The following is a 19,918-nucleotide window of genomic DNA, read 5'->3' as shown; positions in this document are numbered from 1 at the left end:
CTCAGGGTTCTTTAAGTCGACAAGGGGTGTGAAATAAGGGGATCCCCTATCTCCAGCATTGTTCATTCTGTCAGCTGAGGTACTTTCCAGGTCTTTGAATAAGCTTTTTGAAGACAAGTCATTTGTGGGATTTGGAATGCCTAAGTGGTCTGATTTTGTAAACCACTTGGCGTATGCTGATGATACGATAATCTTTGCATCTGCTCATCCTCCCTCTTTAAGCAAGATTATGGCAGTGTTAGGGAACTATGAGAAGATATCAGGTCAGATGATCAACAAAGATAAGAGTTCATACTACATGTATTCAAAGGTTGCTAATGGATTGTTTCAGGCAGTTGGAGCTATTACAGGATTTGCAAGAGGTAAATTCCCCTTCACATATCTAGGGTGTCCTATTTTTTACACTAGAAGGAGGAAGGACTATTATGAGGATCTTATCAAGAAGGTGAAGGCTAAATTGCATTCATGGAAAGGAAAACTGCTGTCATTTGGAGGAAAAGCAACACTCATCTCTATTGTGTTGCAAAGTATGCCAGTTCACATGTTATTAGTCCTTGATCCACCAAATAACATCCTGGGGCATCTACATAAGACTTTTGCTAGGTTCTTTTGGAGCACAAAGGAAGAAGAGAGAAGCAGACACTGGGCTTCATGGAAAAATCTTTGCCTTCCTAAAGAGGAAGGGGGGGCTAGGTTTTAGGTCCTTAAATGATGTCTCAAGGGCACTGTTTGCTAAACTATGGTGGAGGTTTAGGACCACAAAATCTTTGTGGTCTAATTTCATGTGGAATAAGTATTGCAAGAAGGAGCCACCAACTGTGTTGCGTTTTAGGGTAGGGTCTCATGTTTGGAGACAAATGCTGAATGCTAGGGAAGAAGTGGAACATGAGATCGTATGGGAATTGAAGAGTGGAACAACTAATATTTGGCATGAAAATTGGACTGGATTGGGTGCACTTTATCATGTATTACCTAAAGACTTTCCAATCAATGAAGGTCTTCAGGAGGTGGCAGAACTGCGGTAAGGGGAAAAATGGGATGATCAGCTGCTAGATCAAACTTTCAATGAGAAAATTGCAGAACATATAAGACTAAATGTGCACTATGAAGGCAGTGAGGGATATTGGGATAAGCCATACTGGATGCCAACTCTTTCAGGCAAGTTTAGTGTTAGCAGTGCTTGGCAAATATTAAGCCATAGGGCAGATCCTAATCAGGAATTCAAGTTAATTTTGGATTAAAGGTTTGCCATTCAAGATATCCTTCTTCTTGTGGAGATTGTGGAGGCAGAAAATAACCACCGATAACATGTGGAGGAGGCAAGGGCAAATGGTGATGTCTAGGTGTTGGTGTTGTCAGCAGCCCCAAGAGGAATCCATTGAGCATATATTTGTCACAAGTCCTACTGCCTCTAAGGTATGGAACTTGTTCATGGGGGCCGCTGGAATTTCTGTGCAATTGATTCAATTGAAGCATATTATAAGGCATTGGTGGTATGCTCAGTGTTGTCCGAAATTAAAGCCACTATTTCAAGCAGTACCAGCTATCATCACTTGGAAGTTGTGGAAGAGAAGAAATGCAGGTAAACATGGTGGTTCAATTTCCACAAATAGGGTGATTCATAAGATAAATAGGACATTGCATCAACTGGCAAGGGTGAGGTATGCTTGTATCCCCAATATTCCATTGTTATGGCCAGACATGATTCAATACTTTGAAGGATATAAACCTATATTGATCACTACAAGAGTAACACGGCAGCTTCCTTGTCATGGTTGGTACAAATGTAATACTGATGGAGCTTCAAAGGGCAATCTTGGACCTAGCTCCCTAGGCTTTTGCGTAAGGGATGATGAAGGTGATGTGGTGTATGCTAGGGCAGTAGACCTAGGAGTTACAACTAATGCGGTGGCTGAAGCTAAGGCTATTCTTCAAGGGTTGGAATATTGTGTGGAGCATTATTTTCACCCTCTCATACTAGAGACTGATTCATTGGTGATGAAGAAGGCGATAGAAGGGGAATGGGATCCTCCTTGGGTAATTGCACAGGATGTGAAGAAAATTACAGAGATGAAGGACAACTTCAATGTGATCTTTCAACATATGTTCAGAGAAGGCAATTCAGTGGCGAATTTTATAGCTAACATTGTGTTCTCTTTTGCAAGTACATCTGAGTTTCATTCATTCTCTGAACTGCCTAGTGCAGGGAGGAGGTAGATCAATCTAGACAAATCTCAATCACCTATCCTTAGGATTAGGATAGCAAAGAGAAGAACCCCAAACTGATGGCTTCATAAGATTGGACTCTGCACAAACTGATATATCCAAATGCTAAGGAAAATGCTGAACCAATCATATGGTATTTTTGGAGATTTTTGAATCATTTCTCAGTGGTATTAGCATTTCAAGCTCAATCTGAGGATGGTTTAGCAATGTTTTGATTAATGTCTACATTAAAGGTTCTAGTAGGGAAGGATCTGAGCTTACAAGATCACAAAAAGGCACAGGCTGGCCTTTGCCTTGCAAAGTCTTCTTAAAGCCAGATCATTCTTGGCTTTTGCCTTGTAAAGCCAGCCTAAAGTCAGCTCATGCCTGACTTTTGCCTTGTAAAGCCTGGCTAAAGCCAGCTCATGCCTGGCTTTTGCCTTGTAAAGCCTGCCTAAAGCCAGCTCACGCCAGGCCTTTGGCCTGCAAAGCCTGCCTAAAGCCAGCTCATGCCTCGCTTTTGCCTTGCAAAGCCTGCCTAAAGCCAGCGCATGCCTGGCCTTTGCCTTGTAATGCCTGCGTAAAGCCAGCTCAAGCCTGGCTTTTGCCTTGCAAAGCCTGCCTAAAGCCAGCCTCCTCTTCTACACATTAATCTTGATGAGTGAGCACATGATTAATACTTGAACAAAATCAGTCCACTGCATATGGAGATCATATAGTAGCGACACTTGGAGGACGATGCAGACTTCAACTCTGCGGTGGAGATGTTTGGAATTCATTTTAGCCTATGGAAAATATACCCTGGCACCTGGTGAGAGCTTGATAGGTGCTTCTTGATATTTGCCAATGACAATTGGATTCACATACACTAATAGGAGAAGGAAGCATTCAACTTATCATGTTGTAATAGTTAGTTCATTAGATTTTAGCTTTTCTATCTTTTTAATAGCTAGTAGCTTCATGCAACTTCTATTTTGGTTTGGACATCTTGTAAGCATTTGACCCATTTTTGGGATTTTATTTATATATTAGCCATTAGGCAAAAAAAAATAAAATAAAAAATAACTACTACCTTGTCCAGCTACACCTGAATCTGCACATAAGGTACATGGAGTAACGTGAGTACACCAACTCAGTAAGTAACAATAATAAATAAAGACTGAGCAGTAGTGACGAGCAATAAAACATATAATGTTCATATCATGAAATCTCAGTAAAGTATAACATGCTTTAAAAATCAGTGTTTGAATCGAATCATCTCGTTTAAACACGGTTTCAGTAAAAATCATTTAAAGATATTTTTCCAACAGTTTTTCAAACAAAGGTTCAATGCATAGGAGAGCAAAAATGATGAAATCATAAACAGCCTCTCGGGCATAACATCACTCATATACAGCCACTCGAGCAAACCTCACAGTCACTCTTGCCACTCGGGCATACCTCACAATCACTGTTGCCACTCGGGCATACCTCACAATCACTCTTGCCACTCGGGCATACCTCACAATCGCTCATACCTCCCAGTCACTCAGCACTCAGCACTCGCACTCAGTAGGTACCTGCGCTCACTGAGGGTGTGTACAGACTCCGGAGGGGATCCTTTAGCCCAAGCGCTATAATCTGCACGGACAACTCACGTGCTGCACGGACAACTCACGTGCCAAATTAATAAAGTATGCTGCAGGCGGGCAGCCCCGATCCACACTCATCCTTACAAATCAGGTCCTCGGCCTCACTCAGTCATAAACCTCTTAAGCCACTCGGGCATCTCAGTAAAACAGGGCATTCGGCCCAAAACATTTATATTCATCAAAATGGAGTCATAAAACTAAGTTATGCAGTAAACAAGTATAAACATGACTGAGTATAGATTTTCAATCGAAAACAATGAGAGGATGGTAAGAAACAGCCCCTAAGGGTCCAAACAGCATTGGCGCAAGGCCCAAACATGGCATTCAGCCCAATTTACAGAAATTCTTTCTAAAACATATCAGTATCAAATGGTTTCAACAAAGTATGCAACTTTACAGTTGTTACGAGATAGACCAAGTCACAAATCCCCAACAGTGCACGCCCACACGCCTGTCACCTATATGTGCGTCACTTCAAAATAGTAGAATGATACGGAATCCGGGGTTTCATGCCCTCAGGACTAGATTTACAATCGGTACTTACCTCAAACCGCGAAAATCTTATTCTGCAATGTCCTTTCCTCATGAATTGGTCTTCAAACGCCTCGAATCTGGTCATAAATAATTCGTTTCAGTCAATAAAATTCATTAGAATTAATTCCACAAGATAATAATGATTTTCCATAAACAATATAAAAACTAGCTCAAAAATCGCCCGTGGGGCCCACATCTCGGAACTCGACAAAATTTACAAAATCCGGAAACCCATTTAACCACGAGTCTAACCATATCAATTTTACAAAAATCCGACCCCAACTCAACCCTCAAATCTTCAATTTAAACCCAGAGGGTTTTCAAATTTTTCCCAACTCAATTCACCAATTAAATGATAAAAACAACCATGGATTCGGGTAATTTAACCAATATTGAGTTAAGAACACTTACCCCGTTGTTTTCTGTGAAAATCACCCAAAATTGCCTCAATTCCGAGCTCCAAATCGCCAAAAACTGAAAGTCGTCCCATTTCAAAACTTAAACTCACTGCCCAGACTTTTCTTCTTCGCGAACGTGGTCAGTGCCTCGCATTCGCGAAGCACAAAATAACTCCCGTCCAAATTCCTCCTTCGCGAACGCGACAACACCCTTGCGTTCGCGAAGCACAAAATGCCTCTGCCTCAATGCCTTCTATGAGAACGCGTTCAACCCATCGCGAACGCGATGATTCGTTTCCCCCTCACTACGCGAACGCGACACCCCCCTACGCGAACGCGTAGATCAATTGCCTAGGGGGTCTTCGGCTGCTTCCTCTCTTCTTCACAAATGCGTAACACCTCTCGCGTTCGCGATGCACACCCAGCCTGCCCTTCACGAATGCATGCTTCTCTTCGTGAACGCGAAGAGCAAATATTGCCAGTCTCCCAGTTCCTCTTCGCGAACGCGATGAAGGAAACCAGATGGTGCATCAGAAAAATTCCAGCAGAGTTCCAAGTCCAAAATCCAACCCGTTAACTATCTGAAACGAGACCTCAACCAAATATACCAACAAGTTCTAAAATATCATACGGACTTAGTCGAACCCTCAAATCACCTCAAACAACGCTAAATCCATGAATTACACCCCAATTCAAGCCTAATGAACTTTGAAAATTTTAATTTCTACAAACGACTCCGGAACATATCAAATCACTTCCGATTGACCTCAAATTTTGTACACAAGTCATAAATGACATAACAGAGGTATTCCAATTTTCAGAATCGGATTCCGACCCCGATATTAAAAAGTCAACCCCTCGGTCAAACTTCTCAAAAATTAAATTTTCGGCATTTCAAGCCTAATTCCTCTACGGACTTCCAAATAATATTTCGGACACTGTCCTAAACCCAAAATCACCATACAGAGCTATTGGAATCATCAAAATTCAAATTCGAGTTTTACACATAGGTCCATATCCGGTCCACTTTTCTAACTTAAAAATTTCAATTATGAGACTAAGTATCTCATTTCACTCCGAGTTCCTTCCGGACCCGAACCAACTAACCCGATATAACATAATATAGTTGAATAACACAAAAAGAAGTAGAAATGGGGAAAACATGGCTATAACTCTCGAAACGACCGGTCGGGTCGTTACACCTTGCTTCCCGTATCTTGTCATTCACCGGGGACACTCTCACCCTGGTCCAAATATCTTCATTCTTAATCTTATCAATCCTTGTATGACCGCACATCTATCTCAGTATCCTCATTTATGCTACTTTCATCTTCTGACATATGAGTTCTTGACTGGCCAACACTCTGCCCCATACGGCATACGCGGTCTACCAACCACTCTTTAGAACTTACCTTTAAGTTTTGGTAGCACATTCTTATCATATAAAACACTGGATGCGAGCCTCCATTTCACCCACCCCACTTTAATACGGTGGGTAACATCTTCGTCAATCTCCCTAATTCCTTAGATAAAAGACTCAAGGTACTTGAAACTATCTCTCTTAGGGATGACTTGTATATCAAGCCGCACGTCCATGCTCGTTTCATTGGTTCCGTCACTGAACTTGTACTCCAAGTATTCTATCTTGGTCCTACTCAACTTGAAACCTTTAGACTCTAGGTTCTGTCTCTTAACCACTAGTCTCGCGTTAACACCGCGTTTTGTTAATCATTATGATACAATTCACAAATAACATACACCATTGCACCTCCCCTTGAGTGTGGTATGTCAGTATGTTCATCGCCAAGTCAAATAAAAATGGGCTAAGAGTTGATACCTAGTGCAACCCCATCGTAACTGGAAAGTGGTCTAAGTCCTTCCCCCAACAGTCTTCACCCAGATTTTAGCTCAATCATACATGTCCTTAATCACCCTAGTGTAAGTAACATGAACACCTCTATCTTCCAAACATCTCCATAGAACCTCCACTGGGACTTTGTCGTATGCTTTTTAAGGTTAATGAACACCATATGTAAATCCCACTTCTTCTCTCGATACTGCTCCACCAAGCTCTTTGCAAGGTGAATGGCTTCCGTAGTCACACGTCCTGGCATGAATCCCAATTGATTTTTGAAAATCAACGCACTCCTCCTTACCCTCTCCCAAACTTTCATAGTGAGGCTCAGCAACTTGATACCCCTATAGTTATTGCAATCTTAGACATCACCCTTGTTAATAGTTAATTATCACGACCCATAAATTCGACCAACGGTCGTGAGGGCACCTAACTCCAAATGGCTAGGCAAGCCAATAGTAATAACCAACCAAAACAGGACAATAAATTATAATCTACTGATACAACATACATAAAGCTTAAATACGTCTCAATTCAACAATACCTAGATACGAAATATTCAACAACAACTCCAAGAATTTGGTAGTATAAAGTCATGAGCTTCTAAGTAAAATACAACTGAGTCATAATACAAAGATACTGTCTAGAATAAGATAAAAGTATGATAATGAAATGAAGGTGACTTCAAGTGTCTACGATCGATCAAGCAGCACTATCTTTAGTCTCCTGAGTTAGCTACTGGGCACCTTCCTGAAGTCCACTAGCTCCAATGTCTGAATATACACAAAATATATAGAAGTATAGTATGAGTACAAAAATAATGTGTACTCAGTAATTATCAAGTCTAATATTAGTTGCGATATTTTGAAAAAAGCAGGATACTCACTTCTCAACGTGGAAAATTCGTAATAGCATGAAATCACAGAAAAATAACCAAGAATAATAGATATAGCAATAAGGTACAAAAATCAGAGATAGGATAAGCATGGTCCTCAAAGAAGATCAATAGATCATAGCTCAATTGTTAAGTCAACATATAAAGATGATATGCATTAAGTAGCACCTATATGAATGCTTCTACCTGAGTCTAGGATGATCATGCATGCTCAAGAGTTAATCATGTCACACCTCCTTTTTCCCGAGGGATAGAGAGTTTTTCCAATTAAAGTGACGTTATTCGAAATGGGATTATTTATTCGATTTCAGAGTCACCACTTGGAATAATTTTATGGTGTCCCAAGTCACCGGTTTATTTTAAATCCCAAATCGAGGAAATTAACTCTGTTTAAAGTCCACGAACACAGAAGACCGGGTAAGGAATTCTGTTAACCCGAGAGAAGGTGTTAGGCACTCCCGATTTCTATGATTTTAGCACGGTCGCTTTAATCATACCTGGCTTAATTAATTTTTTAATTACTCATTTTTAGAACCTATATATGTTTTACCTTTTACCGCTTTTAATTATGGCATTTATGAATTTAATCTTTGAAATAAATTACATGTGGGTAAATCCGCTTTATTTGGGGCGCTAAAATTATATCACGTGAATGTGTACACAATTAGTCACGCTTTATTAATTTAAGATTGTTTGGCCGAAGTTGCGCGAACGCATACCTCGATTTAATTTTGGAAATCGTAATTATATCACGCGAACATGTACATAATCACGATGATAGATTAAGTCGCGCCTAAAGCATTTTCTATGGACATTCATTTTTAAAATCGTAATCGTGTCACTCGAACGTGTACATAATTACGATAATTTGATTAAATGGTACCTAAAGCATTTCTATAGATGTTCATGAGTAGTTAACTTCTAATATGGTTTTGAGATATATTGAGGCCGTGATAATTATGGAGCATAATCATAGATAAACTGTACAAAGATCGAGATAAGTCTAAGGTCCATTGATATAGGCATATTTGGGTTCAAAGTCAATTAAAAAAAATGCCGCTTGAGACATACAAATATGGGAGGCGACTGTTTCTCTGCTCTTTTAAAATATTGCCTAATTTGACTGAATATTTCTCGAAATCCTTCTTAACAAGCACGTCTCTTCTCCTTCACTTTGGTGAGATTTGCTTAAAAATTGCAAGACACCAGGCCATGGGTTTGGGTTGGCTAAGTAAGGATGAACAAGGTCTTTTAACATATGAATTACACACGCAATTGGGTCTTGACATCGAGCCCACAATGCTAGGCCCAATCACGGTAAATCATGATTCTAATTGCAATTGTAACCACTAAATTCAATAACAATCATCATGCTAAATTTAAACTAATTCATTACTGATTCTGTTGTAGCAATATAAGATCTATTATAAATAATCATTCATTGCATTTATAACTGTGTTCACATCCTTAATCGGGCAGTTTTCAACATTTATTTAGCTACGCTACATAACACAATATACTCAAATTCAGAATTACATCAAAGTCCTAAAAATATTTGTATATCTACAGGGACAAGTCCATTTACTGTGGCTTCAAACACTTCTGATAGAGTATCTTTGGCTTTGAGTGTTTATAAATTTGACCAATTAATGGACAGATCCATGAACATCTGCCGTATTTGTTGCAATATGTGTAGTCAATTTCTGTGTAAAAGAGTCTCTAAAATGAAGAAAAGAGTGCCAATTTTCAGAGTGTAATTTCGTCTCCCTTGTGTAAGTGATATATGGCTTCTTATATAAAGTGTATGAGTGTGCTTTTGTGAGGGAAAAATCAGAGGGGTGTGAGGGAATCTGTCAGCTAATTTTAAGGGATAATGCATCTTTCAAAACTAAAAAATGGACAGCTGTCCAATTCAGATATTTCGTCATATTGTTTCAGCCCTTTTATCTCTGATTTTAGCCCTTTTAACCCCAAAATCTGATCCAATTTCTGGTTTTCAATGCATTTTAGTACCCTCTAGAAGATTCCCCAAACAAACAAACTTAGATTCCCTAATTTTTATTTCCAATTAACCCCTTAAAGTTTCTGTTATTATCCCTTCAACCCCTCTAATTTCTAATTAGCATTCAAGCATCAAAATCGACCAATTAAGACCAATATCAAAGAACAAACAAAAACAGAAACAAACAAACTAATTAAATATATCTAGATCACTAAATTAAATAAATTGATTCAATTAGCCTAAAATATGCAATTAACTAATTAATTATGCAATTACTTAGATAATCCTATTTTTAATAATTAACACCTAACTAATGATCCAAACAAAATAGAAAAAGAAACAAGGAAAAGGGAAAAGAAAAGTATACTGATTTGGCCAGAAGTAAGTCGACGATTTGAGGCAACAATGAACAATGATAGCGATGAAACTTGGCCGGTCAGTGGTGACTCAGCCGGAATCGATTGCTCATGTCAAGAGCAATTGACTCATGTAAGTTTGAGCCAAAACATGCTTGGAATTTCCAGAAAAAATCATATTTAGGTTTATGATTTTCTTAGATTTGAAATTACTAAGGTTTGGGTGATTTTCTGGCGAGATTGATGGTAGGATAAGGTTTACGAGGGTGTGAGGAGTGTGGTACCAATTTGGGTGGTTTAGGGTGTCGCCGCCGGCAGTGAGAGTGAGGGGTTTGTGGGCGGCTAGGTTTGAACTCAGAGAGATGATGAAGGAAATGAGGGTGGTCTCTAGGGTTTAGGGGGGAGGGGGAGTTCGGACAGTTATATGGGGATGGGGCAGTCAGTTGCGAACCGTTGGATGAAGTGAGATCAACGGCTGGGATTGAGAGGGGTAGAAACGATAACGTTTGGTTGGGTGGGGTGTGGACCGAATTGGCTTGGGGTTTGGGCTGGGGTGGAGTGGTGATTTTGGGCCATTGATTTTGGCCCAATTCGACCAAGACCAGATAAAACCTCTTTTTTTTTTGATTTAAAAATCTAATGAATTAAAAGCCCAAATTAAGTGCTAAATTAATCTAATTTGTAAAATTAAACTAATTATCTATTTATACTATTTACATAATTAATCAATCTTAAATCAACAAAATAAAGTTACTAATTTAACACTAGGAGCTAAAAATGTAAAAATGAACAATATTTTGTTATTTTTCTATGATTTTAAAATGATAAAAATGCATGAAAAATGCAACTAAATGCAAATAATTACCAAAAATTCTTAAAACATCTAAAAAACAATAATAAAAAAAAATCTATTTATTGATTTTGTGGGAGTATTTTTGGTGAGGCAAATATTACGTGCTCACAGCTGCTCCTCTTTGCTCGAAAACACGAAGAGTTTTCGGGCAAAGATAGAGTGAGCAATCATGAACAATTTTTACCCGTTTGATACTCCATGGGAAGCATTTTGAAAAAGTTTGATCAAACCTTACTTGAAAGGTTCCCTACATATTCTTGGCTATAAAGGAATCATGTCAGTGTAGTTTTGGAAGTTTTGGTAGCTGAGACTACCGGGAAGCTGTGATTTCACTGCTGTTACTGCTGCTGAGCTCCTTATTACACCAAAGTCAAATTGCAAAAGACTAGCTAAGCCTATCAGCTACGAGTTACAAGATTCCTATCTATAAATCTTTTGAAGCTTGATCTTGAGTCTGGGCTGGTTCTTCATTCAGACTCTGATCTGAATCTTGATGCTTGGTAGCTGTAGTTGCTAGCTCATTCTTTTTTAGCTTTTCAGATCAGTATGGTACAAGCTTATGGATTGATTCATATTTTGGGCGGTCCACATCTTTTCTCCGCCTCTGCACTTTAGTTTCAACTCTTTTCTTTTCCTTCTTTTATTCTGGACTGAGACTTCTTCTTTTGGTCGTTTTGAATCCTGTGCCTCGAGGTATAACCTGCTCAAACATCAAAACAAACGAACGAATTTTTTCTGCCACATTTTTCACTAGAAAAATTTCGTGAGTTATTGTAACGAAATTCTATACTACTTCATTATTGAAAGCGATAAAAAGGGCGGGAGTGGTGTACCTGGAGGAAACGTAGACTAGGGAGTGGAGACCCTATGTCTATTATAAAATCAACTAGGGATTGGAGACCCTATGCTGGCATCAGGTTATGCTGGCATCAGGTTATGCTGGCATCAACTAGGGGGTGGAGACCCTATATTGGCATCAACTAGGGAGTGAAGACCCTATATTGGCATCAACTAGGGAGTAGAGACCCTATGTTGACATCAGGTTATGCTGACATCAACTAGGGGGTGGAGACCCTACGTTGGAAAATCATCAACTACGGAATGAAGACCCTATGTTGGCATCAGGTTATGCTCGCATCAACTAGGGAGTGGAGACCCTATATTGGCATCAACTAGGGAGTGAAGACCCTATGTTCGCATCAGGTTATGCTGGCATCAACTAGAGAGTGGATATTCTATGTTGGAAAACCATCAACTAGGGAGAGGAGACCATATGTTGGCATCAGGTTATGCTGGCATCAACTAGGGAGTGAAGACCCTATGTTGGCATCAACTAGGGAATGGAGACCCTATACTACCATGATTTTGAATTTTTTTTCCCCATCATTTTCATCATCATTTCTTATTTCTTTTTTTTTTTTTACTATTTCAAAGAATGGGTAAATGCGAATAGAATTTTGGAGAAAACCTCCCTTTTTGAGTTGTTGCTGCAAAGCTGTTTCTAGCCCTTGCGCAGTTTCCTTTTGGTTGCACATGCTTCTTGCAAGGTTGCCTTTGGATTGCACCTGTTTCCTGTTTTTCAAACAAAGAACAATTTGTTAGTTTGAAATGGTGGTTGGTTTTGTGGCCTTGAATGTTTCGGTCACTTGATCTCGGTCCGGCTTCTTTGATGAAGATCTCAATTGCTTGCTTGTTCTCTGAGGACCGATTTCATTTTTGGCCTTGGAGAACTTGGCTTTTCCAAAACTTTACCATAACGGTTAATCACGTGGGACTTAACCAATTTTAACTTTATTTTGCCTTTGTGGGCATTTGACTTTGATTTCCTTTCCTTTCAGGAATTTTGATTTCAAGGCATCGACCATCATGGCCAGTCGACTCGATGCACCTGCCCTCGAATATTGGCTTGTGTAAAAAAAAAGCCATGTAAATTAATCTTGCCATCCTTTCTTTGTCTTAGTTTTAGACCGAATGGGATTCAAAGTAAAACAAACAATGAAATGGACAAAATGGACTTAGACGAGAGGCATCCCTTTCAGGGAAAGGAAACAAGGACTTATTTGGAGTGCATGCGGACTTCAATGAACATGACATGACTCTTGGACTGGATGCCTGATCTGTGTAAACCCTCCAACTCTCAGAAATTCATCATAACGTATACCTCAAGATTGAGAAACCTTGCTAGGACTCTATCGATGCTGATGGCTGTGAGGATTCCCCTTTTCGATTAGTGGCGCCCTTTGCGGGTTTTCACCAGCTGACCTCTCTCATTTCTCTTCTCACCGTCACCCTGTTGTGCTCTTTGCGAGTTTTCACTAACAAGACTCTCATTTCAATTTCTCTGCTTACCATCGCCTTAGGGTGCCCGTGAGGGTTTTCACCGATAAGACTCTCTAATTTTATTTCTTTTATTTGGTGGCAACAGATCCAAGTAACATTCTCGCTGATTGATTAGAAGGACTTAAGAGAATTTGGGAAAAAGAATTTGGATCGGGTTACAACTTTGGAAACATTCAGGCGGAACCATCGCCCAACCGTTATAACTTCTGCCCAGTTTCAACTTTGGGGAAATTTGAATTTTTATTTTGGTGTGACTGAACCCCAGAGTGAGCCTGCCTACATATCCTTTTGGAATCAAGTCGAACGTAGTTCAAGGAACTTTGTTTTTGATCATTTGTTTTTCATCTTTTTTTTAAACATGATTTTTAGGTTCCAAAGAGGGTAATCAAAGAAAAGAGAACCGGCTCAAAGGGTTTGCAAGGGTTGGTAGTGTTTGGGTAGCGAGAATGAAAGCCTTCGTCATCCCGATCAGAGAGTATTAAGACCGCGAAAGGAGTTAAACATAATACCTTTTGACCGTATCCGCATTGACATATGTTTCGGGGTCATTTCCTTCAATGTCTCCCAAGTACAATGCCACATTCGGCAACAATTTTCTTATAATGTACGGACCTTTCCAATTTGGAGAAAATTTTCCCTTTGCTTCCTCATGATGCGGGAGAATGCGTCTCAGAACGAGTTGCCCCACTTCGAATTTCCTGGGCCGCATTTTCTTGTCGTAGGCACGGGCCATTCTTTATTGGTACAACTGCTCGTGACAAACTGCGGCCATCCGCTTTTCATCAATCATAGTTAATTTGTCCAGCCGGGTCTTGACCCATTCATCATCCTCAATCTCGCTTCAACAATGATTCGAAGAGAGGGAATTTTAACTTCTTCAGGTATTACAACTTCAGTGCCATAAACCAATAAGTAAGGCCTGGTCCCAACTGATATGCGTACGGTTGTGCGATATCCCAATAATGCAAAAGCAGCTTCTCATGCCACTGTCTAGAACTTTGAATAATTTTCCTGAGGATCTTTTTGATGTTCTTGTTTGCCGCTTCAACGGTGCCATTGGCTTTGGGTCGGTAGGGGGTAGAATTGCGATGCATAATTTTAAACTATTCGCATACCTCCCTCATCAAGTGACTGTTCAGATTTGCAGCATTGTATGTAATGATAGTTTTTGGAATACCAAAACGACAAATGATGTTGGAATGCATGAATTCCACTGCTGCTTTCTTAGTGACGGCTTTGAAAGTGACTGCTTCAACCCACTTTGTGAAATAATCAATGGCAACCAAGATGAATCTGTGCCCGTTTGAAGCTTTTGGCTCGATTGGCCCAATGACATCCATGCCCCAAGCAATGAACGACCAAGGTGCTGATATAGGATGAAACTTTGAGGGCGGTGCATGAATCAGGTCACCGTGTATCTGACATTGATGGCATTTTCGGACAAAACTGAAGCAGTCCTTTTCCATGGTTATCCAGTAATAACCTGCCCGCAGGATTTTCTTTGCAAGTACATATCAGTTTATGTGGGCCCCGCATACCCCCGAATGCACTTTATTCATGATCTTTTCAGCTACTTTGGCATCTACACACCTCAAAAGATTAAGGTCTTGGGTTCTTTTGTACAAAACTTCTCCGCTTAAGAAGAAACTGCTGGCCAACCTTCTAATGGTTCTCTTTTGGTCTCTACTGGCCTGCTCGGGATATTCCTTTGTTTTCAAAAACCTTTTGATATCGTGATACCAAGGCTGAACATCTGGTTCTATTTCAATTGCATTACAATAACCATGCCTTTCTCGAATTTGGATTTCCAGCGGGTCAATATGAATATTACCCGGATACGGCAGCATTGAGGCCAAAGTAGCTAATGTATCAGCTAACTCATTGTGTAATCGAGGAATATACCTGAACTCGACGGACTTGAACCGTTTGCTAAGATCTTCCACATGTTGTCTGTATAGGATAAGCTTGATGTCTCGAGTTTCCCATTCACCTTGGGCTTGCCGAATGATCAAATTAGAATCTCCCATGATTAACAATTCTTCAACATCCAGATCAACTGCTATGTTCATGCTTATGATGCAAGCTTCATACTCGGTAGTGTTGTTCGTATAGAAGAAATGAAGTCGGGCTGTGGCCGGATAGTGCTGACTAGTGGGCGAAATCAAAATTGCCCCAATCCTTACACTTTTCGCATTTACAGCTCCATCAAAGAACATTTTCCAAGCATTTGTGTCCTCTGGAATTATTTCAACTGAGTTTACTTCCTCGTACGGAAAGTACGGACTTAGGGGTTGGTATTTATCATCAACCGGGTTCTCAGCTAGATGAACTGCCAAGGCTTGAGCTTTCATCACCGTACGGGTAACATCGACAATGTCAAACTCAGTGAGCAGGATTTGCCATTTTGCTAACCTTCGCGTGGGCATTGGTTTTTGGAATATGTACTTCAGGGGATCCATTCTTGTTATGAGATGTGTGGTGTAGGCCAACAAATAATGTCTGAGCTTCTGGGCGACCCAAGTTAGGGCACAACAAGTTCTTTCTAACAAAGTATACTCGGCTTCATAACTGGTAAACTTCTTGCTCAAGTAGTATATGTCCTGCTCTCTCTTCCCGGTCACATCATGTTGCCGTAGGACATAGCTGAAAGAATTTTCCAAGACTATCAGGTACATAAACAAAGGTCTCCCGGGCTCGGGTGGAACCAAAATTGACGGATCTGACAGATATTCTTTGATCTTATCAAAAGCCTCTTGATATTCATCTGTCCATTTGATCGCTGCATCTTTCTTCAGCAACTTAAATATGGGATCACATGTGGTAGTAAGCTGAGCAATGAACCTGCTGATGTAATTCAATCTTCCCAGTAGACTCATGACCTCTTTCTTGGTTCTTGGAGGTGGCAAATCTCGAATAGCCTTTATCTTTGTTGGATCTAGCTCGATACCCCTCCGACTAACTATAAACCCCAGAAGTTTCCTAGATGGAACTCCGAATGCACATTTAGCTGGATTCAATTTCAAGTCATACATGCATAGACGCTCAAAGAACTTTCTCAAATCCTGCACATGGTCTTCCTGCGTTCTGGAATTAATGATTACATCATCCACATACACCTCAATTTCCTGGTGCATCATGTCGTGGAAAATAACAGTCATGGCTCTCGTGTAGGTTGCCCCGGCATTTTTCAGACCAAATGGCATGACCCTGTAACAGTAAGTACCCCAAGGTGTGGTGAAAGCCGTCTTTTCTGCGTTTTCTTCATCCATCAGAACCTGGTGATACCCAACATAACAATCCACGAAATACTGTATCTCATATTTGGCACAGTTGTCAACAAGAATATGGATGTTTGGCAATGGGAAGTTGTCCTTAGGGCTTGCTTTGTTCAAATCTCGATAATCAACACACACTCGGGGTTTTCCCATCCTTCTTTGGCACTGGGACCACATTAGCCAACCATGTGGTGTATCGGACCACCCGGATTACACCATCTTTCAATTTTTTAGTGACTTCTTCTTTGATTTTATCACCGATGTCTGTTTTAAACTTTCTTTGCTTTTGTTGCACGGGTGGGTAACGGGATAAGTTGGCAATTTATGTACTACCAAATCGACACTCAGCCCTGGCATATCATCATAGGACCATGAAAACATGTCTTTGAATTCAAACAAAAGTTGGATCAATGCATCTCTAGTTCTTTCATCGGCGTGAATTTTTATCATGGTTTCCCGGACCTCTTCTGAACTGCCCATATTAAATGGCTCGATTTCATTTAAGTTTTGCTTAAGCTTATTCTCAAATTGTTCCAGTTCTCGATTTATTTCCCTAAAAGCCTCATCTTCATCATATTCTGGTTCTTGATTTATTATTTCACAGTTAGACAACGTTTTAGGATCTGGGCATGAAGTCCACAAGCATGTGATGTTATTTAAGTCCGCATTATTAGAACTGAAAAGAAAAAGATAAGAAAATAGCAAAATCAGAAAGAAATAAAAGAAAAGATCCATAGACGATGAAATATTAATTTCATTTCATTGAATTTGAAGATAGGAGGGTTTACATTGAAACTAAAAGACAACAAAAATAAAACATTCGAGTTACACCCTGAAATAACTCGGAATGTAGAAAAGATGGCAAGACTGAAACTACCGGGATTCCCGCCTGACAGGTAATGGAGTAGCCTTCCAATTTTGAAGCTTAGCATTTGGCTCCATGTACTGCACCTCAGCAGTGCTTGAGCCTTCCCTTGGTTAGACCATGTGAACCTCGTATAACATTTGTCTCATTGCCTCATAAATGTCCTCGATTTCTTCGGCCGTGAAGGCCTCTTCTTCTTCTTCTACGTACTTTGGTTTCACAAATAACTTGGCGAGATGCGGAACGGGTTGGGGCAGGACCCATCCATTTTTCTTACGCTCATTGGCCCATTTTATGTCGGCATTGGTAGCTTGGAATCCTATGCCAAAGAACTTCTTATTAGCAGTCAAAGTGACGGGATCTGTGACGCCTTGTAAGGATACCTTGAGCCCTTTCTCGGGCTTGTACCCATGTTTTATCATTTCACTGGCAACCATGATTAATGCGTTTGATAAGCAGGGTTGAGGAAACGAGGTTCCTTCTTCACACTGGTCGGAGACCACAATTTCAAAGGCTTGATAGACAATGTGCTCACTTCCTTCTCTAGCCTCGAGACACGGGACTGACGGGTCCCTATAAATGGATTGTTCATCCTCTCTGTGGACGACAATTTCTTGGTTTTCATGTTCGAATTTGATCATTTGATGGAGAGTAGAGGGCACTGCGCCTGCGGCATGGATCCACGGTCTTCCTAAGAGAAAGTTATATGAAGTATCCATGTCCAGAACTTGGAACGTCACTTCAAAGTCCACGGGGACAATGGTTAGAATCAAGTCAATTTCCCCTATCGTATCTCACTTGACGCCATCAAAAGCGTGCACACAAACATTGTTTGGTCTAATCCTTTCTGTCCCGATTTCCATCCTCTGTAGCGTTGAGAGAGGGCAAATGTCGACTTCGGACCCAACGTCTAGCATAACCCTCTTCACATAATAACCTTCACACTTGACAGTCAAGTGAAGGGCTTTGTTGTGGGTGGCTCTCTCTGGAGGCAAGTCATTGTAGCTGAAGAAGATCCGGTTGACTTCGAAAAATCGCTTAGCCATTCTTTCCAATTGTTCGACTAAAGTTTCAATCGGGACATACGCCTCATTCAATGTTTTTAGAAGCACCTTTTGATGTTCATTTGAGCTCATCGGCAAGAATAAAGGTGAAATCTGGGAAAGAGTCTTCCTAAGTTGATCAATTATGGCATATTCCAAAGTTTTCATCCTTCGGAAAAACTCCTCCGCTTCTTCAGCACTCACCGGCTTCTTGAGTGGAAGCCGTTTCTCCTTGTTTAGCTTTGATTTGTTCAATTCTTCTGGGTTGTGATACTTCCTGGATTGGTTCATTTCATTTACTTCTCCCATGACTTCCTTTCCTTTGTATGTGACCACTGTCTTATTGTAGTTCCAAGGGATGACAGTAGGGTCTCTCATGGGATTCTGCGGTGCGCGGTTGATGACCAAAGGCTCATCCAGCCTGGGTGGAATTATTGGCCTCCGTGCCACGTAAGTCCCTTTTGGTACATACAACTTTGGCATATTCAACGTGGCTTTCCTCTGTTCAAATATTTTGGGAGGGCTCAACATGAGTTGTCCCTTCCTGGGGGGCCCTAGGAACGTAGAGAATGGAATCTTTAGCAGGTGCTTCCCCTATCTTTGTTTCCACAGCCTTTTCTGCATCTTGGGGAGTGGAATTGATCTTCTTCTCATCTCTAGCTTGTTTTGCCACCGCTTTGGATTTCTTTTCTGAGTCGGCAATGGCAATGGTAGCTTTTAAAGCTGGGTTGAATTCTTTGTCCTCACAGATCATCCCAATAACCGGTCCGTTGTTGTAAGCCAATAATGGGCTGTTAGTTACATTGGGGACTTCCTCGTCCCTCAACTCTACCCGCTTCTATTCTATCAGATTCTCAACTGCCCTCTTAAGAGTCCAACAATCTTCAGTGTCATGCCTTCTGCCCCTGAATGATAAGCACACCTAGTACCAGGCCGGTATGATGGAGATTCCGGATTCTGCCAGTTTGGAGGCACATGTTGCAATAGACCCATTTGGACTAACTTTGGGAACATGCTATAGTAAGACTCACCAATAGGGGTGAAGTCGCTTTTTTCCTGGGGGGCTCACGGGGGCGTGTGCTATGTTGGTAGTTATTCTGTGGTGGACGGGGATTATATGGAGCTTGGTGAGGATGGTTATTTTTTTAGAGGTGGAGCTCTGTTTTGGTTGTAATGCTGCTGTGGCCGTGTGTAAGGTTGGGTATTCATCACCGCATAGGGAGGCGGGGCCATGTCATATGCTGCATCTTGGTGGGGGTAGTAGTGTTGCGGGGTTCGGGAAGGCGGACAAGAATAATCATTGGGTCGATGAGAGTTTCTCGAACTTGAAGCCATCATGGCTCCTTCTTCCCTCTTCTTCTGATTTGCTAAACCTCCAGAGCCATTATGGACGGCTTGGGTAGTAGCTCTTAAAGAAGATTGACTTATGATGCGGTCCGTTTTCAAGCCGTTTTCTACCATTTCTCCAATTTTTATGGCCTTCGAGAACGGTTTGCCCATGCCAGACATCATGTTTTGGAAGTAATTGGCCTCTTGGGCCTGTAAGAAGACATTGACCATCTCGGCCTCATCCATCGGTAGTTTTACTCTGGCTGCTTATTCACGCCACTTGATAGCGTATTCCCGGAAACTTTCCGAGGCTTTCTTTTTGAGGTTGGTCAGGGAA

At 40.8% G+C, this 19,918-nt stretch overlaps 1 protein-coding gene across 1 annotated transcript; it reads right to left on the bottom strand.

The window, feature by feature from the left end:
* Positions 1 to 2,483: 2,483 nt before the first annotated feature.
* Positions 2,484 to 16,497, bottom strand: LOC138901989 (uncharacterized). Its single transcript, XM_070189791.1, has 6 exons — positions 14,608 to 16,497; positions 14,185 to 14,487; positions 12,198 to 12,294; positions 3,006 to 3,073; positions 2,761 to 2,846; positions 2,484 to 2,655 (listed from the first exon to the last, which is right to left on the bottom strand). The coding sequence occupies exons 1-6, from the start codon at positions 16,495 to 16,497 to the stop codon at positions 2,484 to 2,486; spliced, it is 2,616 nt and encodes an 871-aa protein (XP_070045892.1).
* Between the last annotated feature and the right edge of the window lie 3,421 nt (positions 16,498 to 19,918).

The sequence above is a fragment of the Nicotiana tomentosiformis genome, chromosome 11 (assembly GCF_000390325.3).
Source record: "Nicotiana tomentosiformis chromosome 11, ASM39032v3, whole genome shotgun sequence".
Lineage (NCBI taxonomy): Eukaryota > Viridiplantae > Streptophyta > Magnoliopsida > Solanales > Solanaceae > Nicotiana > Nicotiana tomentosiformis.
Note: the sequence above shows the minus strand (reverse complement) of the source record. Positions and strands in the feature narration are given on the sequence as shown.

Coding starts and splice junctions, on each gene's coding strand:
- LOC138901989 (XM_070189791.1), bottom strand. CDS start 16,497: ATGGGAAAACCCCGAGTGTGTGTTGATTATCGAGATTTGAACAAAGCA. Junction 12,295..14,184: donor ACAGTCACTTGATGAGGGAG/GTATGCGAATAG, acceptor AACAGGAAACAG/GTGCAATCCAAAGGCAACCT. Junction 3,074..12,197: donor GCAACAACTCAAAAAGGGAG/GTTTTCTCCAAA, acceptor TTCTCCTATTAG/TGTATGTGAATCCAATTGTC.